Below are 17,411 nucleotides of genomic sequence, written 5' to 3'. Positions count from 1 at the left end.
AGATTTAAATTAAGTGTGCTCGCGGCTACTGGGCGCGTGCTAATATCACAAGAAACAGCACAGATCAAAGATGCTGTACATTCATCTGGAATATTTGTTTCTTTTTTTGTTGTCTTTTTTGCCATATATATATATATATATATATATATATATGTATATGAATAAGCCGCTGAGGATGGATGGATGGATGGATGGATGGAGTACAGTGAAGTCGGTGCGAGTACTTATGGGTGTCATGGGTGTCGGGACATCCACAATTGTAACTGTAAAAATGACAACAAAGTACAAACAAAATAAAGTGAGATGAGAGCATCACAGTGCTAGAAAAGACAGGGCTGAATGTATTAGCCTGCACACAGGTATTTTTGCCTGAATTGTGTTCTTGCAACGTTTGAGGTACAGTTGGTGTCCACCTGCTATTTCCACCGGCAGACTCTTTTAAAATGTATGACATTCACATGTGTCTAAATATTTGATCATTACGATGTGGGAAAAAGACATTTTCCTACCCGACAGCTCTTCTGTATTTTCCATTCCCAAACCCTGTGATTATGACCACTCGCACCTCTGATGACTGACAAATGAATGGGATAAGCAACACTTTTGCAAATCAGCGAATGGAAGTTATGACTGATGCGTGAACTTCACGACTTGCCAGTGATACTCCACTCCTCAGGAAGTCATTAAATGACAGAGCAGCCTGCGTGTGAGATGTGGAATGCATCGGCGGCGGCTGGCCAGACCTCGGTGCTGACGGTCACACATCTCGGCGCGCATGAATAAACCCTCTCAAGACATTGGAACATGTGTGCACACTTGCAAAGCGCCGTGAAAACATGTGGCGTCATGCATGTGCTTCCACCTTCGGAACATTGGAGGCTCCTGCTCCTAGTTCAGCGGCGTTACTTTCATGTTCAGATCATGTTCAGGTCACATTCACCACTCCCACTTAATGGTGTCTCAGAACTGAAAACTTTTAAATTGAGGTTTTTTTTTTAAGTACCATGCTCCAGCTGTCCGGACGTGTCTTGTTACTAAAGTATGTTAAAATGACCCTACAATTTTTAACATGATGATTTAAACCATTTCACCCCAATTCTAAGGAAAACTAATCAATATATCCCAAAAGATCGTCACATATTTTTTTTTATATGTCTACTGATTTATACGAAGCTGCAGTTCCATGGTTTCGACACAATTGTGTTCTTGTTTTGCAGTTTGTTTTCTGGATTCTTACTGTGAGTTGGATCATTTGGAAGATTTCCTACTCAACATCTGTGTTGAACTCAGAAGACCGCAAGTCCACATTTCACAAATGTGGAAGCCAAGCACCTCATCTGTGAATCATCAGTTGTGTATTATACTTAAATATCCATAATAATATATTTGTTATTTATCCTTGAACACAGTGCAGTGTCAATCACCTTCATTATTGACTAACATGTATCAGCTGTAGCAGCTGTGACCTTTTACTTATTTATCTATTTTTACTCCTGTGTGTTACTCCTGGTTGCACATAGAACCCACAACGCCTATACATTATAAAGCAAGATACGTATTGAAACGTGACATTGTCACCCATGAGTCAGAGTTTCATAACTTCAAATCAAGACTCACTGAAGTATGGAACGCCACTAAACACAACTGGTGTTAAGCTTTAATCAAACCCAGGTTTGCATGTGGCAACATTCAGATGATGCAGCGTACAGATGATGTTTTCATAAAACTTCAATTGGAAATCTGTGTGACAACAGTTTTTAGGAGCGTGTAAGGCTCTTACCTGAACCCTTTCTTGAGAGGTCTTTTGGAAACAGGCTGCTGGGAAATGCCATGGAGAGATTTGGGACCCATCACAAAATAAGAATTCAAACCTCTGTGTTAGTCAACAATGGCATATGTGTCCAACTTGAGGCCTGGAGGCCAAATCTGGGACAACAAGTCATTTGATGTGGAGCACAAGAAATCTATTGTGCTTTAAGGCAGAAAGCATTTGAGATAGAGTAACTAGTCTAGATAAGAGCCCGGTACATAGTCGGGTACATGTGTATGTTTGACCCGTGACTTTGTCTTTTGCCTTTAGCTCCACAGACATACAGTAATGATGGACAGATAACTCACGCAATGACACGAGATTTAGTCTAATCTCACCATAACAACACTAACTGCCATCAAACGTGTTGAGATTAAGGTGAGTCATGTTCAGTCTGATGACGTTTGAGGTTGTTGCGAATATGTCCCGCCTCTGTTTTTCTCTGAAGTGATCTCTCCTCTGATCTGGTTCTGCCCTTCACCCCGCTCTGCTGCTGCTTTTAAGGCTGATAGAGTTTCATTAGATTACTTCAGCATCTGGTTCCTGGCTGGATGCTGAAGAACGGGCCAGAGGAAGAAAGTGGATCGCCTTGTAAACTGCTTCTGGATGGGCCGTGGAGTGATCATGTCAGTAAAAATAGGTTCTTATCAACTTGATACTATTGTAGACACAAATGACTTTGAAAGTATACACATTCAAAAATCATCAAGAGACACAGTGAGAGGGACCTGAACCAGGATGGGGCAGACCGTCTCTGCGCTGCCATGTGTCAGAGCAGGATCACGTTTGGGACAGGGTCGAAATAGGTTCAACTCTGGCTTTAATCTTGGTATACAGATATAAGCGTCAGTCTATGCGTTGGTCTGATATAATCAGGATTATACCAATGCTGGTCATAAACCTTCAAGATATGAATGGATGAAGAGCTGCTTCGACTGTGCATTCATCGTTCTCCAAGCCATGCAGAGGTGCTTGAACGAGTGTGACAGAATGTCTGATGTGTGAAATGAGCCGCTGACCTGTGACAGGCCAAATTGGCAGTTTAATCCCATGAGTACAGCATGAATGGTACTTCTTTTGCCCTCTATAAAAAGTGCTGAGTCAGCATGGATTTTGAGATAGCCTTTATACTTTGCCATCCCAGCCTTCTGCTACCCACAAGAGAGCGTACTCTCGCTCATCGTGGTCCTGGGTCTGCTCCGTTGACCGTGCACCAGAGGACATTGCTGCTAAGAAATATCACCTCAGTTTTATCCGAGCTTCAAACGCTGAAAAGATGGCCTTTTGTCGTCCATTTAATCCACTTGATCTCATTCTGTGTTTTCGGCCTGACCCTGTAGCCAAACTTCCTCTAGAACAATGGTCACCAAACCATCAGTTTTCTATCTCTGACACCAGTATCATGCTCTTAATATCCAGGAGCAGGACAGATGACAAAGGAATACCGATGAGGCAGACCCGCAAACATGACGTCCAGCCTCCACCGATGTTTGCACCGTGTGGTCGGCATTAGTTTGCCAAGGGTGCGTCGGTTCTTTCATAAGGATCCTTAATATTTTGGGAGGACTTGGCGAAGTGAGCTGGAACCACAGAGCAGATCATGTTTTAATGGTCTCAGTTAAACCAGTGGTGTGAGACGGTTCAGGTTTTGTGTGTGACAACTTACGTCTGGGATTTAGCTGAGCAGCTGGCTCAGATTGGTTTGCTTTCCCAGTCGAAATTTGTATCTGTGTTTAAAGCGCCCACATTTCTTCAGGGTGTATTACAACTGTGGAGGCAGCCCAAACAAAGTGGGACAGAATTTGGGCCATCTTTGTCTGCTAACGTTTATTCATCTGCTTGTTGGATTCACTCTGATTTGTTTGAGTGTTTTGGCTCCTGGTACGTGTGTGCTGAGATATTTATCACTGATGGTTCCCTCACAGGTTGTTGATTTAGGCTCTCTGTGTGCGTCTGGCGGCCCACCACGGCTAAACCCTCACTGAGTAGAAACACCTCTGCAGCGCTGGATCCTCAGAGGTGACTGACAAGCCAATCTTTTGCAGCCGGGAGAGGAAGCGCTCGCTCCCTTGATTCCTTCGTCACATTCCAGGTCGTGGTACGTTCGGCTCTCGATGCTTCGATCCCTGTGGAATTTCTTGTAACCGGAATGGAAACGTTGCCATCTGCTGTGTCAGCAGTCCCACGCTTTCTTGGATGCATTATTCCTGCCCCCGCAAAATCGACTCATTCGTGCACTCTCTCACACGGGGAGTGCTTTCTTGGGTTCGCTTGATGGATTGACCGTCCTATACAAGTGGAAAATCAGGACAGCTGAGGCATAGTCACGGACTTATATCAGACTAGGAGCCAGAAGAAGAGGCGACTGTTCTGTGCATTCCATTGAATGGCTTGGTTCATGTGAATGGTGGTGGGTATTTTGGCCTGGGAGAGCACGGAACTCAAGTTGGTTGGGGGGATAAATATGCATTCTAACATAGTCTTCATCCAGCTTTCCTGACATACATATATTCCCTGAATACATTGATGGATAAATGTTGAAAAATATTGTCACCCCCAAATCTTCTACTCAGCAAAAGATCATTAAAGCACAGAGAAAAATACATATTTTTTAACATATATTTTAAAGGGGCCCTATTGTGCTTTTTTGTAATCAAGTCTTACTTATTCGCAGCTCAGGATCAAAAAATGTTAAATCATTTTTTTCTTTACGTTAATGTTTTGTTTCTTGTTAATGTTCTTTACGTAATGTAACGTGTAAACAAAATAATCGCCGCGCAGAATCTAGCGTATTTTTCAAAAGTACTAAACTAACTGTACTCCAGTATGTGTTAAGGTGACGTTTCATCCGTAGAATACTCTTACAAAGCATACTAGGGCCCTTTAAATATTTAATACTGAACAATCTACGCGGAAAATATAATTTACTATGAGCATATATAAATGTAACTTGTTCTCAAACTGAGGTTCTCAAGAATTGGGCACAAGCTACAACTGTAGCTGCAGCGTGCACAACGCTGTTTATTTATTTATTTCTCCCCAGTTCTGCTAGTGTCTGGATGTCATATTGTGAGAACTCTTCCCATCCGTGATCATTCATGACAAGTTTACTTCAAGGCATGTAATCCAAGTTGGTCTGGTGCAATAACACAGCTTGCGCTAATGTAAACGCTGACTTCCTGTCTCTTCCCTTCCCTGAGCATCGCTTTCACGGCACACCGACGTCTAAACCGTCGTGTTTTACACTTCAAATTCCTGATCGTCGGCTCACCCACGATCACTGTGAGCGCCATTACTTACCAGTGTAATCTCTGAATTAGAGCCTGTGAATCATTCAGCCCTGTTTAGAAAATGTGCAAATGTTTGTCCCAAACTGAGCCATTCTGAAGTGAGTGTGCTGTGTCCTGGGATTCCTCAATTTTCTCTGCGACTTTTAAGCAGATTCCAGTTTCTTCCTTCTGGAAAAAAAAAAAAAAGGTTTGAGTGTGTGTTGGTTTAAATTGGATGCAGATATAGAATATATTTAATGGTGTTGGATGATTTGTCTGTGGTCAAAACGCCTTTCGAAGTTCTGGATGAATTTTCAGGAAATATTTGGACCAGTGGATGCAATGAGTCGCCTTCTTTGGGTGGTAGCTGTCTCCCTTAGCGGTAGGGTGAGGAGCACTGTGACTCGGGAGAGACTTGGAGTAGAGCTGCGCTGATAGGAGCCAGATGAGGTGGTTTGAGCACCTCATGAGGATGTGCCCCCTTTGGAGGTGTGTCAGGCACAGTGAGCTGGGAGGAGACCAAGGGGTCGACCCAGGACCAGACTTTCACTGGCTTTCATGCGTCTCATGATCCCCCAGTCAGGCGAAGGGCATTTGGCGCCCCCTGTTGAAGCTGCTGCCACCGCGACCCTGTGACGGATGAGCAAGCAAAGATTTAGATTTGAAATGAGACTCAATTTTGGGAGTGATCCAGATCAGATTCAGATTCAGATTGGAGTATTTTTGTCCAAACAGGCTTTTGAAATTTGTGGATACTTAGTCATTGGGAGATTGCGTTGGGGATGAGTGAGGCTGCTTGGCGGAGGTTTGCTATTTTAAGTGATTTATTTTAGGTCTCCGAATGAGGCTACATTTCTGAGCTTTGTTCTTATACTTGTTCTCAGTAATGACGCACTCATGCCTCATCCATGCTTCATGTTCAGTAACCAACTTTCTATTAACCCGGTAAGAGTCACGTTTCAAAATCAGACGCAGGTCGCTGCGTGCGGCCAAGGTTTGATCAGAAATCCCGAGCGCTCTGCTCTTTGTTTTCCTGCCAGCCGGCCTCAGTTGTTGGCAGAGAGGAGCGCCTCCTAGATGGACAAACGTTGTTTGCTCTCTTTGGCGTCAGCAGGAGGTTTGTTCCATTGATCCTGGGTCAGATCTGCCAAAGAAAATAAGAGGAAACAGACTGTTGTATGAAGTCTGACTGCAAGACTTCAAGACATGCTGCCAACACCCCAAAACAAGGTTTATGGTTCCGTCTAATCTTGTTTTGCTTGTGACATGCTCAAATCTGGGGACACAATCTCACCACACCACACAGTATTCACACTATCGCTTTTACAGGGAGTTTATCAGTGAGTCTTTCCAAGACGGCCGAGATGAAAACAGGCGAGTGTTGATGGAAACATGGCCCATCGTCGTGATCAATAGTTGCAGTCTTTTGATTCGGAGGTTTGTGCTTCAGGCTGCGAGCATGTGAGGGCAGTGATGCCAGATTAGTCACTGACAGTCGACTTTCATCACTGCAGCGAAACACATCCTCCTCCGGACAGTTCGTTTTTTAAATGACTCATGAGCTTCGTGTTCAAGATTCATTCAGTGCGAGTTATTGTTGACTTATCCTCTTGTCTGAATTATGATTTTAATTTTTGCAAAGCTTCTATAATCCTGAGGATGAAGGTTGAGCCAGTTGTCTTATACTTGTTTTCAGTTTCATTCTACAGCACATGCTTGCAGTGGTTGATTCCTCTTCAGTTGGATTTGGGTTTGGCAGAGGATGTGTTCTGTTATCATCCCACCCGTGTCATCCCAGACCTCACTCACGTCTGGATGTGGCTGAAATGGATGTTAAGAACACAGAAGCAAGCAGTCCTGGGAAGATGGGCTTAAAAACCACAGGGGGTCTTCTTCCTCCCCTGTGTTTCTCATACAGCCTGAGTGTCTCTGTCTGTCAGTGGCGCAGTTCCTGTTTTCTCCCCACAGTGAGATCTGTGAAAGAGAGGAGCTCCATTTTGCTTTCAACAATCATGCTTTACAAAAAAAAAGTGGTCTTCTCGCCTGAAACAGTTCCAGCTTGCATCATTGTTTGCAGCGCTTGAATAAAATAACAGTTTAATTAAACCTGCATGTTACCACCAAGACATGTGAGCTTCGTCACATGACATGTCTACTACTAAAAATGTAATTCACATGTATATTGAATTAATTCACTTTTATTTATGAATTTACACAAAGCTGTTAGTGTACAATAAAAATACAATTTGACCCGAGATCTTGTTTGAATGGTTTGAAAATAAAACACAAAAGTTTTTGCACAAAATATAAAACTTTATAAAATATAAAACAAAATATAAAACCTTTTTGATGAGCTGTTTGACCAAATCCTGCACAAAAGTCACTTTTTTTAAAGTTAAGTACGCTAATTATTAAGTATTAAATGACAAAAATACTGAACAACTCTTTATAGAAAACGTTGCAACATTAGAAGCAACATAAATATCAAATGAAGAAGATAAAATGCAAAGTGTTTTAAATAAAATAAATAATAATGTAAACTTTTTGCTGATGCCGATGAATACACATCTTTCTGGAGTTTAACCCATGCAGTCACATGACTGTCATTGTTTCTACAGTTTCCTTGGTGACCTGGTAGCAGACATTGCTCCCTCACCTGCTTCTTTCAACAGGCATTTGTGACGTTAGTGACTGTGAAATATCTTCCATCCGGTGGCCTTATCACTTACTTTATCACATGAATTAAAAATGGCCGTGCTTTGTCTAATACTTGTTTACTCAACTAGTCACATAAACTTTATAAAAATCTGTTATTTCCAGCACTGTGTTTGGCATCCATTAATAAAAAGCCATATGTTCAACACATATTACATTTCTTCTCGTCAGCAGAAGCCTCTCTTGTGGAAATATATTTCCACGGTTTCACCGTCAATTATTTTCAGTTGGCAAGACCTGAGAAAACATGGAGCAGTTTCCGTGAAAAAGTAGTTCTGCCTGGCTTCAGTCGCGGTAACAATCCATCTGAGGGGAGTTATGAGTCGGATGCTTCCTGCTGGCCTGTGGCTGGAATGTACTCCAGAGTCATCAAAATGTTTCACCGTCCCGCACAAGCCCCTCAGAAATGTTTACAAGTGCGTTTTGTTTATAGAGAACTTGTACTGATCCTGAGTGTTATTTCAGCGGAAAACCGTCACGTCAGTGAGGACAGGTGCTCCTGCAGCTGTTAGGAAGAAGCTCTTGCTTCCCTGCTCAGAAAAATCTTTAAATGTTGGAATGAGCCACAAGACTTGGCGTTCTCATCAGTCATAGTTTTCAACATGGAATCATATGTAATTTTTGGACTAAACTGTGTGTTATTTTGACAAGATTTATATGTATTTTCGCTACACAATACATAGATTTGGACAGAAATATCTGACTTACCATGATTATTTTCATTAAATTATATGCTTGATGTATTGAATAGTTTATTGCAATATGTAATATGTAAAAAAAAACAAACATTTTTCATCAGAAGAGTACTGAGAATACACAGGTCTTTAATTGGTTGTTTCTTAGATTGTACCTGGGATACAAGTGCTGCAGTTCCTGACACAAGGTCGTCTCTTTGCCTGATCATGTTTGGTTCCTTCGTCTCACCCGGAGCAAAGTGTATTTTTGAGGGAATGAGTGTGATGTTTGTTGTGCGATGCAGGGTGGAGGGTGTGAGACAGAGCAGTGAAGGCATCTTTGTTAGCAGCACATAAGATAGCAGTGTTTAGTCTGGGGTGAAAAGGGAAGTCTGTGCAGGGAAGTGTTTTCTGTGGCTGGATCATTTACTGGTTGCGCTTTAATTGAGCTGGCGATTGAATGAGAACCTTCATGTTTTAGCAGCTCAATTTGGGACCACTTTTGCATTGAAACAAGGAGATTTCAAATCGAACAAAACAGCTTAATTCATTCCTGAATTTGCAAGTTGTTTGTATGTCACACAATCCGCTGCAGAAAGCGAGTCAGTGGTGCCAGGAGGCGTATGGACTCGCAGGCAGAGGGACAGAAGGAGGCGGGCACAGGCCAAACAAAGAGAGGAAGATGTCTCGGGGATGAATTGCAATCCCAGCTCTGACAATTTTAGAATTCAATAACACTTACCGCCTGAAATGTTGTGCGGATCAATACATATTAATAAAGCCTAAAGCGCCCGCGATGGACGTCTCCAGAGCAGCTTGCTGGTGAAAGAACAAAGAAACAAGGGCAGGGCATCGTTGACTTACCCCTCCCAAAATCCACTTCACACTTTTCAGACAAATTGCTCAAGTATCTATCCATCCAAACATTTGACCTACTTTTTAATGCCGAACGCTTCTTTAATGGATGAGACAACACGTGGCGGAGCAAGCGTAATTCCTGGAGAATCAAAGTGGCGTCAGTGGGACGACGTCGTGAAGCTGGGATGTTGAAGGGCAGACGTGTCCAACAAAGAGGAAATTGGTCAGTTAAAAAGTGTGAGTAATGCTGATGCCTGTTGCCATGGAGATTGGGGTCAATGAATGGTTGCTATGGAGCTCTCTGCTTAGAATTCTGGGAAGAGGATGACAAAGGGATGATGAAAAGGGTATGTCTCTATATGAAGAGTGAGGAATGTTCCTGTAGAACTGATATCGACCGTGTCTCTGCAAGTATGTGTGCAACAAAATGGCTATAAACGTTCAATAAACCTGCTTAAATTCGGGATTTTGGCTCAAGCCCTACTTTTATGATCTACATGTAAATACTGGAGTTGAAATAAAGACATTATTGTGTTATTATCATGGCGCCAATTGATATTGTTGTCATTTTCTTTATATGGAATGAGTCAAAATCCAAGCTTTGACTCTGTGTAGTACGTAGCTAAGTTGAATTTTAATGCTGTAGGCACAGGCAATGACAGGAGAGCGGATGTTTGGCTCTTGAGACGATGAGGAGGAGGAGACAAGTGAGTGACAAGATCCAGGAATATCAGGCTTGGGAGCAATGGAGTCAGAAAGTGGTACGAAAGGGACGGAAGACTTCTGGAGAATCCAAAGCAAAGGAGGGGGAACTCAATGAACACAATTGGGTGGGTTTGAATAGAAGTTTGGTCCTTCAGTCATTTCTTTGTCAATTGAACTTGAGATTATTTGCAGTAGTATCTGAGGAAATACACTGTGTGTGTCACAACGAAGTGTCAGTGAGCTAGGTGCATTTCATATATCAGGTTTCAGCTTATGAAACATTTGCTTGGAACCCACAACTGCCGACTACTCAAGTACTGTTTACTGTTTCACACTTGACCTGCCTTAAGACAAGCTATGAAAAATGGCTTAGCAGGCTGAATTGAGCTACTGGACCTTGAGTTAGACCCATGTGACTTCCACTTTATTTTCTGTTCTATTGTACATTGATATTCAACCAGGTGTATTCTCCTTCAAATTTGTTTGACCTTTGAATAGACCTGGATTTGCCGTGAGTCCCAGCTGTTGTTTGCTTTTTTTTATTTTATTTTATAATGAATCCGCATCATTTAGTGGGTTTATGGGTCAGTGTGTGTTCCTGTGTGTGTATGTGTCAGTGCGTGGATTTACTCCATCCACCTGATCGCTACAAAAAAAGAGGTCATCACTCATCATGACTGGCTTTGCTGAGTCAGTTTGTAAATCCGCGCGGATTAAAAAACTGAAACAGGACAAACAAAAACCAACTGTTGATAATCCACTCCTCCAAACTTGTGTGTTTTAGGTCGGTGGCTGTGATGCACACAAACATATTTCTGTTTAAACCTTGGTGCTTTTTCGCTGGACTGGAGGCCTGGACATGTAACCGTCTCCAGTTTTTGTCAATATCTACTCTCATATTGGTGTGTTTGCCAGCAGGTTGTAGTTGGTCTGCTCCCTGAAGTGATGCGGATGTGGATGTGATGTCATGTGACACATTGAGTCTGGGAGACACAGATGACTTGGATGTGTGTGTGTGTGTGTGTGTGTTTGGGGGCTTCCGTGAGGAGAAGCAGCAGGATAGCCACGCAAGCTTCATGCAGGAGTACACACACTGTGGAGGACAGAAATAGACTGAGGATGTATGTTGGAGTTGATGTGCACGTGGCTGCTGTGCATGTGGACACCCCTCCCCCATTAGCAATGATGTCAAACTCACTACAGTGTGTTACCATTAGCAACAAGGACGAGCCCATCCCCCTCCCTGACTGGACCGCTAGAGTGCTTCATCATCGCCACAGAACACATCACTTTGCCTCTTTTGTTTACAAGTTAAAATGAATACACATCCACGGTTTTTGCCTTTCATTCATCCTCCCTGCATCCTCGCCCTTTGTCCTCCTTGAGAGCCAATCTTTGCTCCGTTCCACTCTAATCCTCCAAGTCTCTGGTGTGTTCAGTGTAAGGAAACACTTAAATAGCTAACATATTGTATGAGGAACTGAAGACATTTACAGTCTCACACATCATGTCAGCACAAACACACTTGTCTCTGGAGAGTGGAATTCACCTCTTGACCTTCCAGATCCAACAATCTGCTCCATGTTTGTGCTAGAGTGCGATTTCTGGAATTCTTGTCCATTTATAGGGCTGCAGACCACGTTCTGTCACTCCAGCACAGCTTGGCTAACCTTATGGTTTGTAAACATAAATTCTGTTCTTCAGCATGTTTGAAATAAGAAATATGAACGTGAGAGTCATAATTTAAACCAAGAATTCAGATCTCCAGCCTCTGGAGGTGCACATTTGAGAAGCGTTTTATCACCTGCTCCTCATTCAGACTGTTGAAAGTTGTCAGGTTTTATTTATCGAGCTCTGTTGCTGGACTGTGGAGGTACGTTCCTGAGGAAGGAAGGAGGAGTTGAGTTATTATGGAGTATGTTGGAGTTATTATTCCCTGGTTTTTGTCTCAGGTGGAGTTGGCAGGGTTGTGTGAGTGTGAGGTAGTGACAACAACAACAGCAGGTGTTCGAGTGTCTTTCTGAAGTTCAAACACATCTATTGTCACAATTCAAAGTGCTGGGTTTGCATGTTCATGTTTTGTATTGATTTGTATCGATCCTCTACCCAAAGTATAGGCTTTTTACTTTCATTTTTTTCCTTAATTTTTAAGACCTTTAACTACTTGTGTTTAAAATTTTGGGACCAACTGTCTTTATTGGTGTTTTGTTCAAGTCTGCTTCCTTTATTGCTTTCGGCATAGCCATGGAATAACACTCCTTTCACTCAATACATTACAGTGAGTCACTTAGTATATAAAGAGCAGAGCGTTTCACTCACAGTGATTTTGACTTTGGCAGCGTCAGGGAGGAGCAGTTGACAGCCAATGTAATTTAGAGATGAGAGCATCCTGTCATCGGCTCCTCATCTGAGCCCCCCGTTTGGACAAATATTTCACTCTATTGAAAGTCAATATGCAACGCAGAAGGCTTCAGTGTCAACATTAGACGCAAAAGTCACTTGACGACGGTCGCATTTTGACACCTTGAGTGGGACTGTGTTGTCTACATACACAAAATGAAGACATAAATCCAATAAATACATGTTGCTGTTTGTCATCACGCTCCAACTCAGTGCCAACACAGCGCAAAAGAACAAACACATGTAGTGTCCAGTACCTAAGATGAAATTTTAACTTTAAGGAGTTGCTGTTAGAAGCTCTGGGTCCAAGACCATGAGTCTCACTCGTACGACACAACTGAGTAAATGATTTATGATCTGTCATCTTCTATTGAGGGTGTTCTTGGCCTGTCCTTGCCACCGATGGCCACTAGGTGGATGGTGAGCACACAGCATGCTTGTAAGGAGCGTTTCCTGGTTTGTTTGACATTGGATATGTGATGCGACTTAATGGAGGAGATGATGCCATAGTGGAGTTTGACTCACAGCCTTAATGTAGAGTTTGTGTAGTTCCACTCGACCAGAAAATGTCCCTCCAACACACACACACACACACACTCGTCAGACCGGCTCTTCAATCACCCTCTTGAAGACCACACACACACACGGAGCTGCCATGGTGCTTTTCCTGCAGTCTGTATAAACAATTTGTGGGCCAGAGAAGGACAGCACAAGTGCACGGAAGTCAACAATAACACACACCTACAAGACTAAAACAACTGAGCAGAAAGGAATTCTGAACATGTTATTGTCTTGGGCAGGTGTTTCACAACAGTTGTGATCTGTGCCAAATGGGAAACGTGTGGCGGATCAACTGTGTGTTGCTTCAGTGGTAGGATGGTGGGTTTTGACAGTGAGATCATCCTGTCGAAGGGTTCCAGAGTATCGCCAGCATGTTCCAGCACATGCAGGGCGTGACACTGATCCTTGCCCCCACCTCCTCCTCTGGGTACATCAGCTGATCCTGTTACAGGAAACTGGAAATAAGTTGAGAATGAAAAGTGACATCTTTGTCTGTGACATCTCAGTGTTGGAGTCTGGGGTGTAGAGTACATTGAGGATGACATAGTTTTTTCTGCACACAGCCCTTGAGTGTGTCTCCAGATGAGCGACTCTCTTGCCGCCCGCATTACGACTTCCATTGATTTCACAGCCAGGCGGTGGTCACTAATCTTCCCGAGTGATGCTTACGTCAATCCAGTCATCGGGATTAATGTTTAAGTCTGAGAGATTGTTGCTGTTTGCTGACTGATTTCTGCTTAATTTGCAAGACTGTAAGAACTTAAATGTCGGTGGAAAAAAGGCGAACAAAGCATTTTAAGGACAGATGATCAAAAATCTCACTGCACTAGCTTTAGCCACTGACATTCTGCCTTGGTCAATCCTTGTAAAACGAATAGATATCGCAAGTAAAAGGAAAGCGTGTGGAGCCATGAGGTTAGCAGCTCAAGCACCTCCATGTTTACATTGGAAGCATTTGGTGTTTGAAATAATGATATTATTGACACAACAAAGTCAATGAGATTTAAGCAGCAGGTGGCAGTATAGCTGCAGAACATGCGCAGCACCCAAAACCAACGAAGAAGAGTTGCCACAGTTTGCTACAAAGCACTGATCCAATGGGTTGCTGGTTTCCCTATAAGTTAATATTAAGCTGGCGAGAGAGTACATTTATTCAAGAATCTAAGAATGAAGAAAATAAAAGGGTGTCACTTTTAACATGCAAGGAAAAAGAGGGATAAAGACTGGAGGGATATCTGTGTCCCATCGCTTCAGGAACGTAGCCCGCACCATTTTTTTATTATTATTTTGTGGACCTCCTCCCAAAATATTTTTACAACTTGAGTACTGTGTGCCAGTCTTCATGGACACTTGTATAGTGCTAAGTGTTGTTTCGGAACTTCAAGGTTTGGGACTCACAATGGTGCTGTAGCCTCAGCCACTCATCCTCCTGCAGGTTGTGCCAACTTGTTTGGAAAAGAACGCAATGATGTTGTGACTTGGTGATACATGAAGCGATTGGAGACTAGTAGTCGATTGTCTCAACTAGCTGCTGCTGGCTGCTTTTTTTTTGGTAATAAAACCACACAGAAAAGTAAATACTCAAAAGCCTAAAAACAAATTTGAAATATTTTTTACATTTTTCCATATGTATAACATTGTTACACATATGGAAAAGGAGTCCTCGATCTGTGATGACCTGTTTGTGTTTCAGCTGTGGATGAGAACATTCTTAAATGCTGGCTCTGCATGATGTTTTGACAAGGTGACTTAGATGGAGCAGAGCTGAAGTCTGAATCATAACACCTTCCTTGTGCTCTTTCTTATCTCTCCAGGGCGGGTATTGACGACGTGGAGACCGATGTGGTGGAAATCGAGGCAAAGCTGGACAAGGTGAGATTTTGTCCTCACAACAAGTACAGACATGCATCACGATAATGTGGGATGGAATCATAATCCAACGATACACTAAGTGTTTCTTCACGCTACGGTTGGTGGAAGAGAATGAAATGACCAGATCAGTCAAAGACCAAGTGCACAGTTGAGTTCTTGGCCTGCTGCTGGCCTTATCACATTGTTCAAGTGGACGGATGGCAGAGATGGATGGATAATTGTCTCCTGGGAGAGCAGAAGATGAGGTAACGTCTTCTTCGATAAACTAATAGACCTCCTCTGTGCGGCTGAGCTCATGTCGGTCTGGTGGAGACGTGCTATCTTCTCCATCGCTTTTAAGATTTCTCTTCCACTTAGCATGTAAGCTAATGATGTGAAGCTGAGTAGTGAAAGGATCCAGTGAATCCTGCTGTACTGCGAACAGATCGCTCCCCCGACACTCGCCCCGTGACTCCTGTTTTAATGAGAGCTTGTTACATTTATTTTAATATTGCATCGGCCACTTATAACGTTTTGTTTTGTAGCGTGCTAAATGCACTCGCTCTAGTTAGTGTTTCAAGTGAGAGCTTTGTCGATGATAGATTACAGTTGGTACTCAAGGATGCTTTTTATCTTGTTTGTATTTAGGTTATCTCATTATTCATTCAATCCATGCTTGTTATTTCTGCTAACCTTTACTGCGGTGGAGCTCTTGAAGTTGCGACATTTTTTCCAATAGATTTGTTACCATGGTTGTGTGTCTAAAGGCCCATTCATGCTCCCTCCACGTGTGAAACAATGTTACTGTCACTGGTCACAGGAGTCCATGTGTTCTTATGTCGGTGTTGCTGTTCACCAGTATATGCAAAAAGTTGGCGACTGACCATGGAGGAAGTATTGATGATGTACCTCTTGCACAAAAGACGAAATCAGAGGGAGCATTGTATGAGGCGGGGGTCAGTGAGGCCGTTGAATATATCACAACTGGAGGGTGGAGAATTTATGGTGATCTTATATCTTCTTCTGTGTGTCATTTGAGCTATGTATCGGGCAGTAACAGCAACACTGCCCCCCATGGTTTCAGCTGGTACTGCTCCATTTGGCCTGTTTGCTTGCAGAAATACGGACGAAAGGAACGCAGAGCATAGACAGAAGGCTCCGTCCATATCTGGATCTGTATAGAATGTTGAGCATAAATGGGTCTTTCAACAAAACATCTATCCTCTTACATGTATACACACTCCCTTATATACAAATACTTGAAGGTGATCACTAACCTGCTCCTTGAACGCTGGAGGCAGAAAGATTCACACGAGTGTAGGGTTTGTAGCTTACCAACAGTACACAGTGAATTGGTTACTGATGCTGTTGCTCAGTGTGACATTCCAATCAAACTCAAAGTGAAGTTGCCTGAAGACTGTCAAAAAACCAGCCAGCTCCCAGAATTTACAGTTTCAAATGTGCCTTGGTAACATCTACGACACACCAACATTCTTCGATGTACAACCGCATACCAGCAAAGAAATAGCCTTCTGAAAATGTTAGGACTTTGTAATTATTATCATAAATCACGAGTGCCTCCTGATGACTTATTTCAGTTGCACCCACTGGCCCGTTGTTTATTCCAGGGGTTCTTAACCTTTTTGATCTTGGGCCCACCTTTTCCAGAACGAATCGGCCCGGGGCCCATTCAAGTAATATATATATAATTTTTCTTCAAAATACACTCTAAAGAAGATATAGAAAGTCTAAAGGAAAGGAAAGTACAGCAGCCCTCTAGGAGGCGCTCACAGCCCAACCATGGGCCTCGGCCCTATGTTTGAGAATCACTGGTTTAGTCGATTTGCTTCGCTGTGGAATAACTGAAGGGTAATAACTTTCATTTCACCCTTGTCATTGGTCCATTCAAACATTTTTTTTATTATTACATCAGCCCAACGCTGCAGTGGTGAGTTCACTTCATGACAGTGGTTGTGCTGTTGCCCAAACCGTACAGCACCAGTGACCCTACTCTACTATCACATTGGAGTTGTTGGAGTCAATTACCCAGACCCGATGTGTCATTTTGACTCCAAGTGGACCCCCGTGGAGCCTCCACCCCATTTATCAACCAATGACACGGCGTGGCTGTAATGATCACGTTCAGACCCCGGGGGTCTCATTCCAGCGCCCGATGAGATCAGACTCCACATATCAGCCAGTTTGTGGCCAGTTATGTGGTCATGTGGGAGTGGAGCAAACATCTATTAACGTCGCAGTGACTCTGAGTGTCAGGCCCCACCACACTCAAGTTGTGACATACCAAATTACATTTCTCATCTTGGTGTCACAACATGCTTGAGACATCCACAAAACTACATAACTATAAAACTATAACAAAATAACAAAAACGACAACAAATGGTTAAGTCCACCTTCGACTCAATGTGACAGCAAATTTTCAGTGGTTCAAGACTCATATTGTCATATTGCCTGTACAGTGTGACCCCTAATGGTTGCCATGTAACATGGCTTTTAATAGAACTACCTTCTGTACATCAAACCTATTCGTAATATGCTGTTGGAATAA

General features: G+C 42.8%; 1 protein-coding gene across 4 annotated transcripts in view; it reads left to right on the top strand.

Annotated features, from left to right (window-relative positions):
• Positions 1–17,411, top strand: part of LOC128761258 (arf-GAP with coiled-coil, ANK repeat and PH domain-containing protein 3-like) — a 44,544-nt gene that overhangs the window by 7,556 nt on the left and 19,577 nt on the right. For all 4 annotated transcript variants that reach the window (XR_008414926.1, XM_053869452.1, XM_053869453.1 and 1 more), the window contains exon 2: positions 14,807–14,864. Coding sequence is in view for 3 of the 4 variants with exons in the window: in XM_053869452.1 (XP_053725427.1) it covers positions 14,807–14,864 (58 nt within the window). In the remaining variant the exon portion in view is untranslated. The remainder of the gene's footprint in view (positions 1–14,806; positions 14,865–17,411) is intronic.

The sequence above is a fragment of the Synchiropus splendidus genome, chromosome 6, assembly GCF_027744825.2.
Source record: "Synchiropus splendidus isolate RoL2022-P1 chromosome 6, RoL_Sspl_1.0, whole genome shotgun sequence".
NCBI classification, from domain to species: domain Eukaryota; kingdom Metazoa; phylum Chordata; class Actinopteri; order Syngnathiformes; family Callionymidae; genus Synchiropus; species Synchiropus splendidus.
This window is presented reverse-complemented; position numbering and strand designations above follow the sequence as displayed.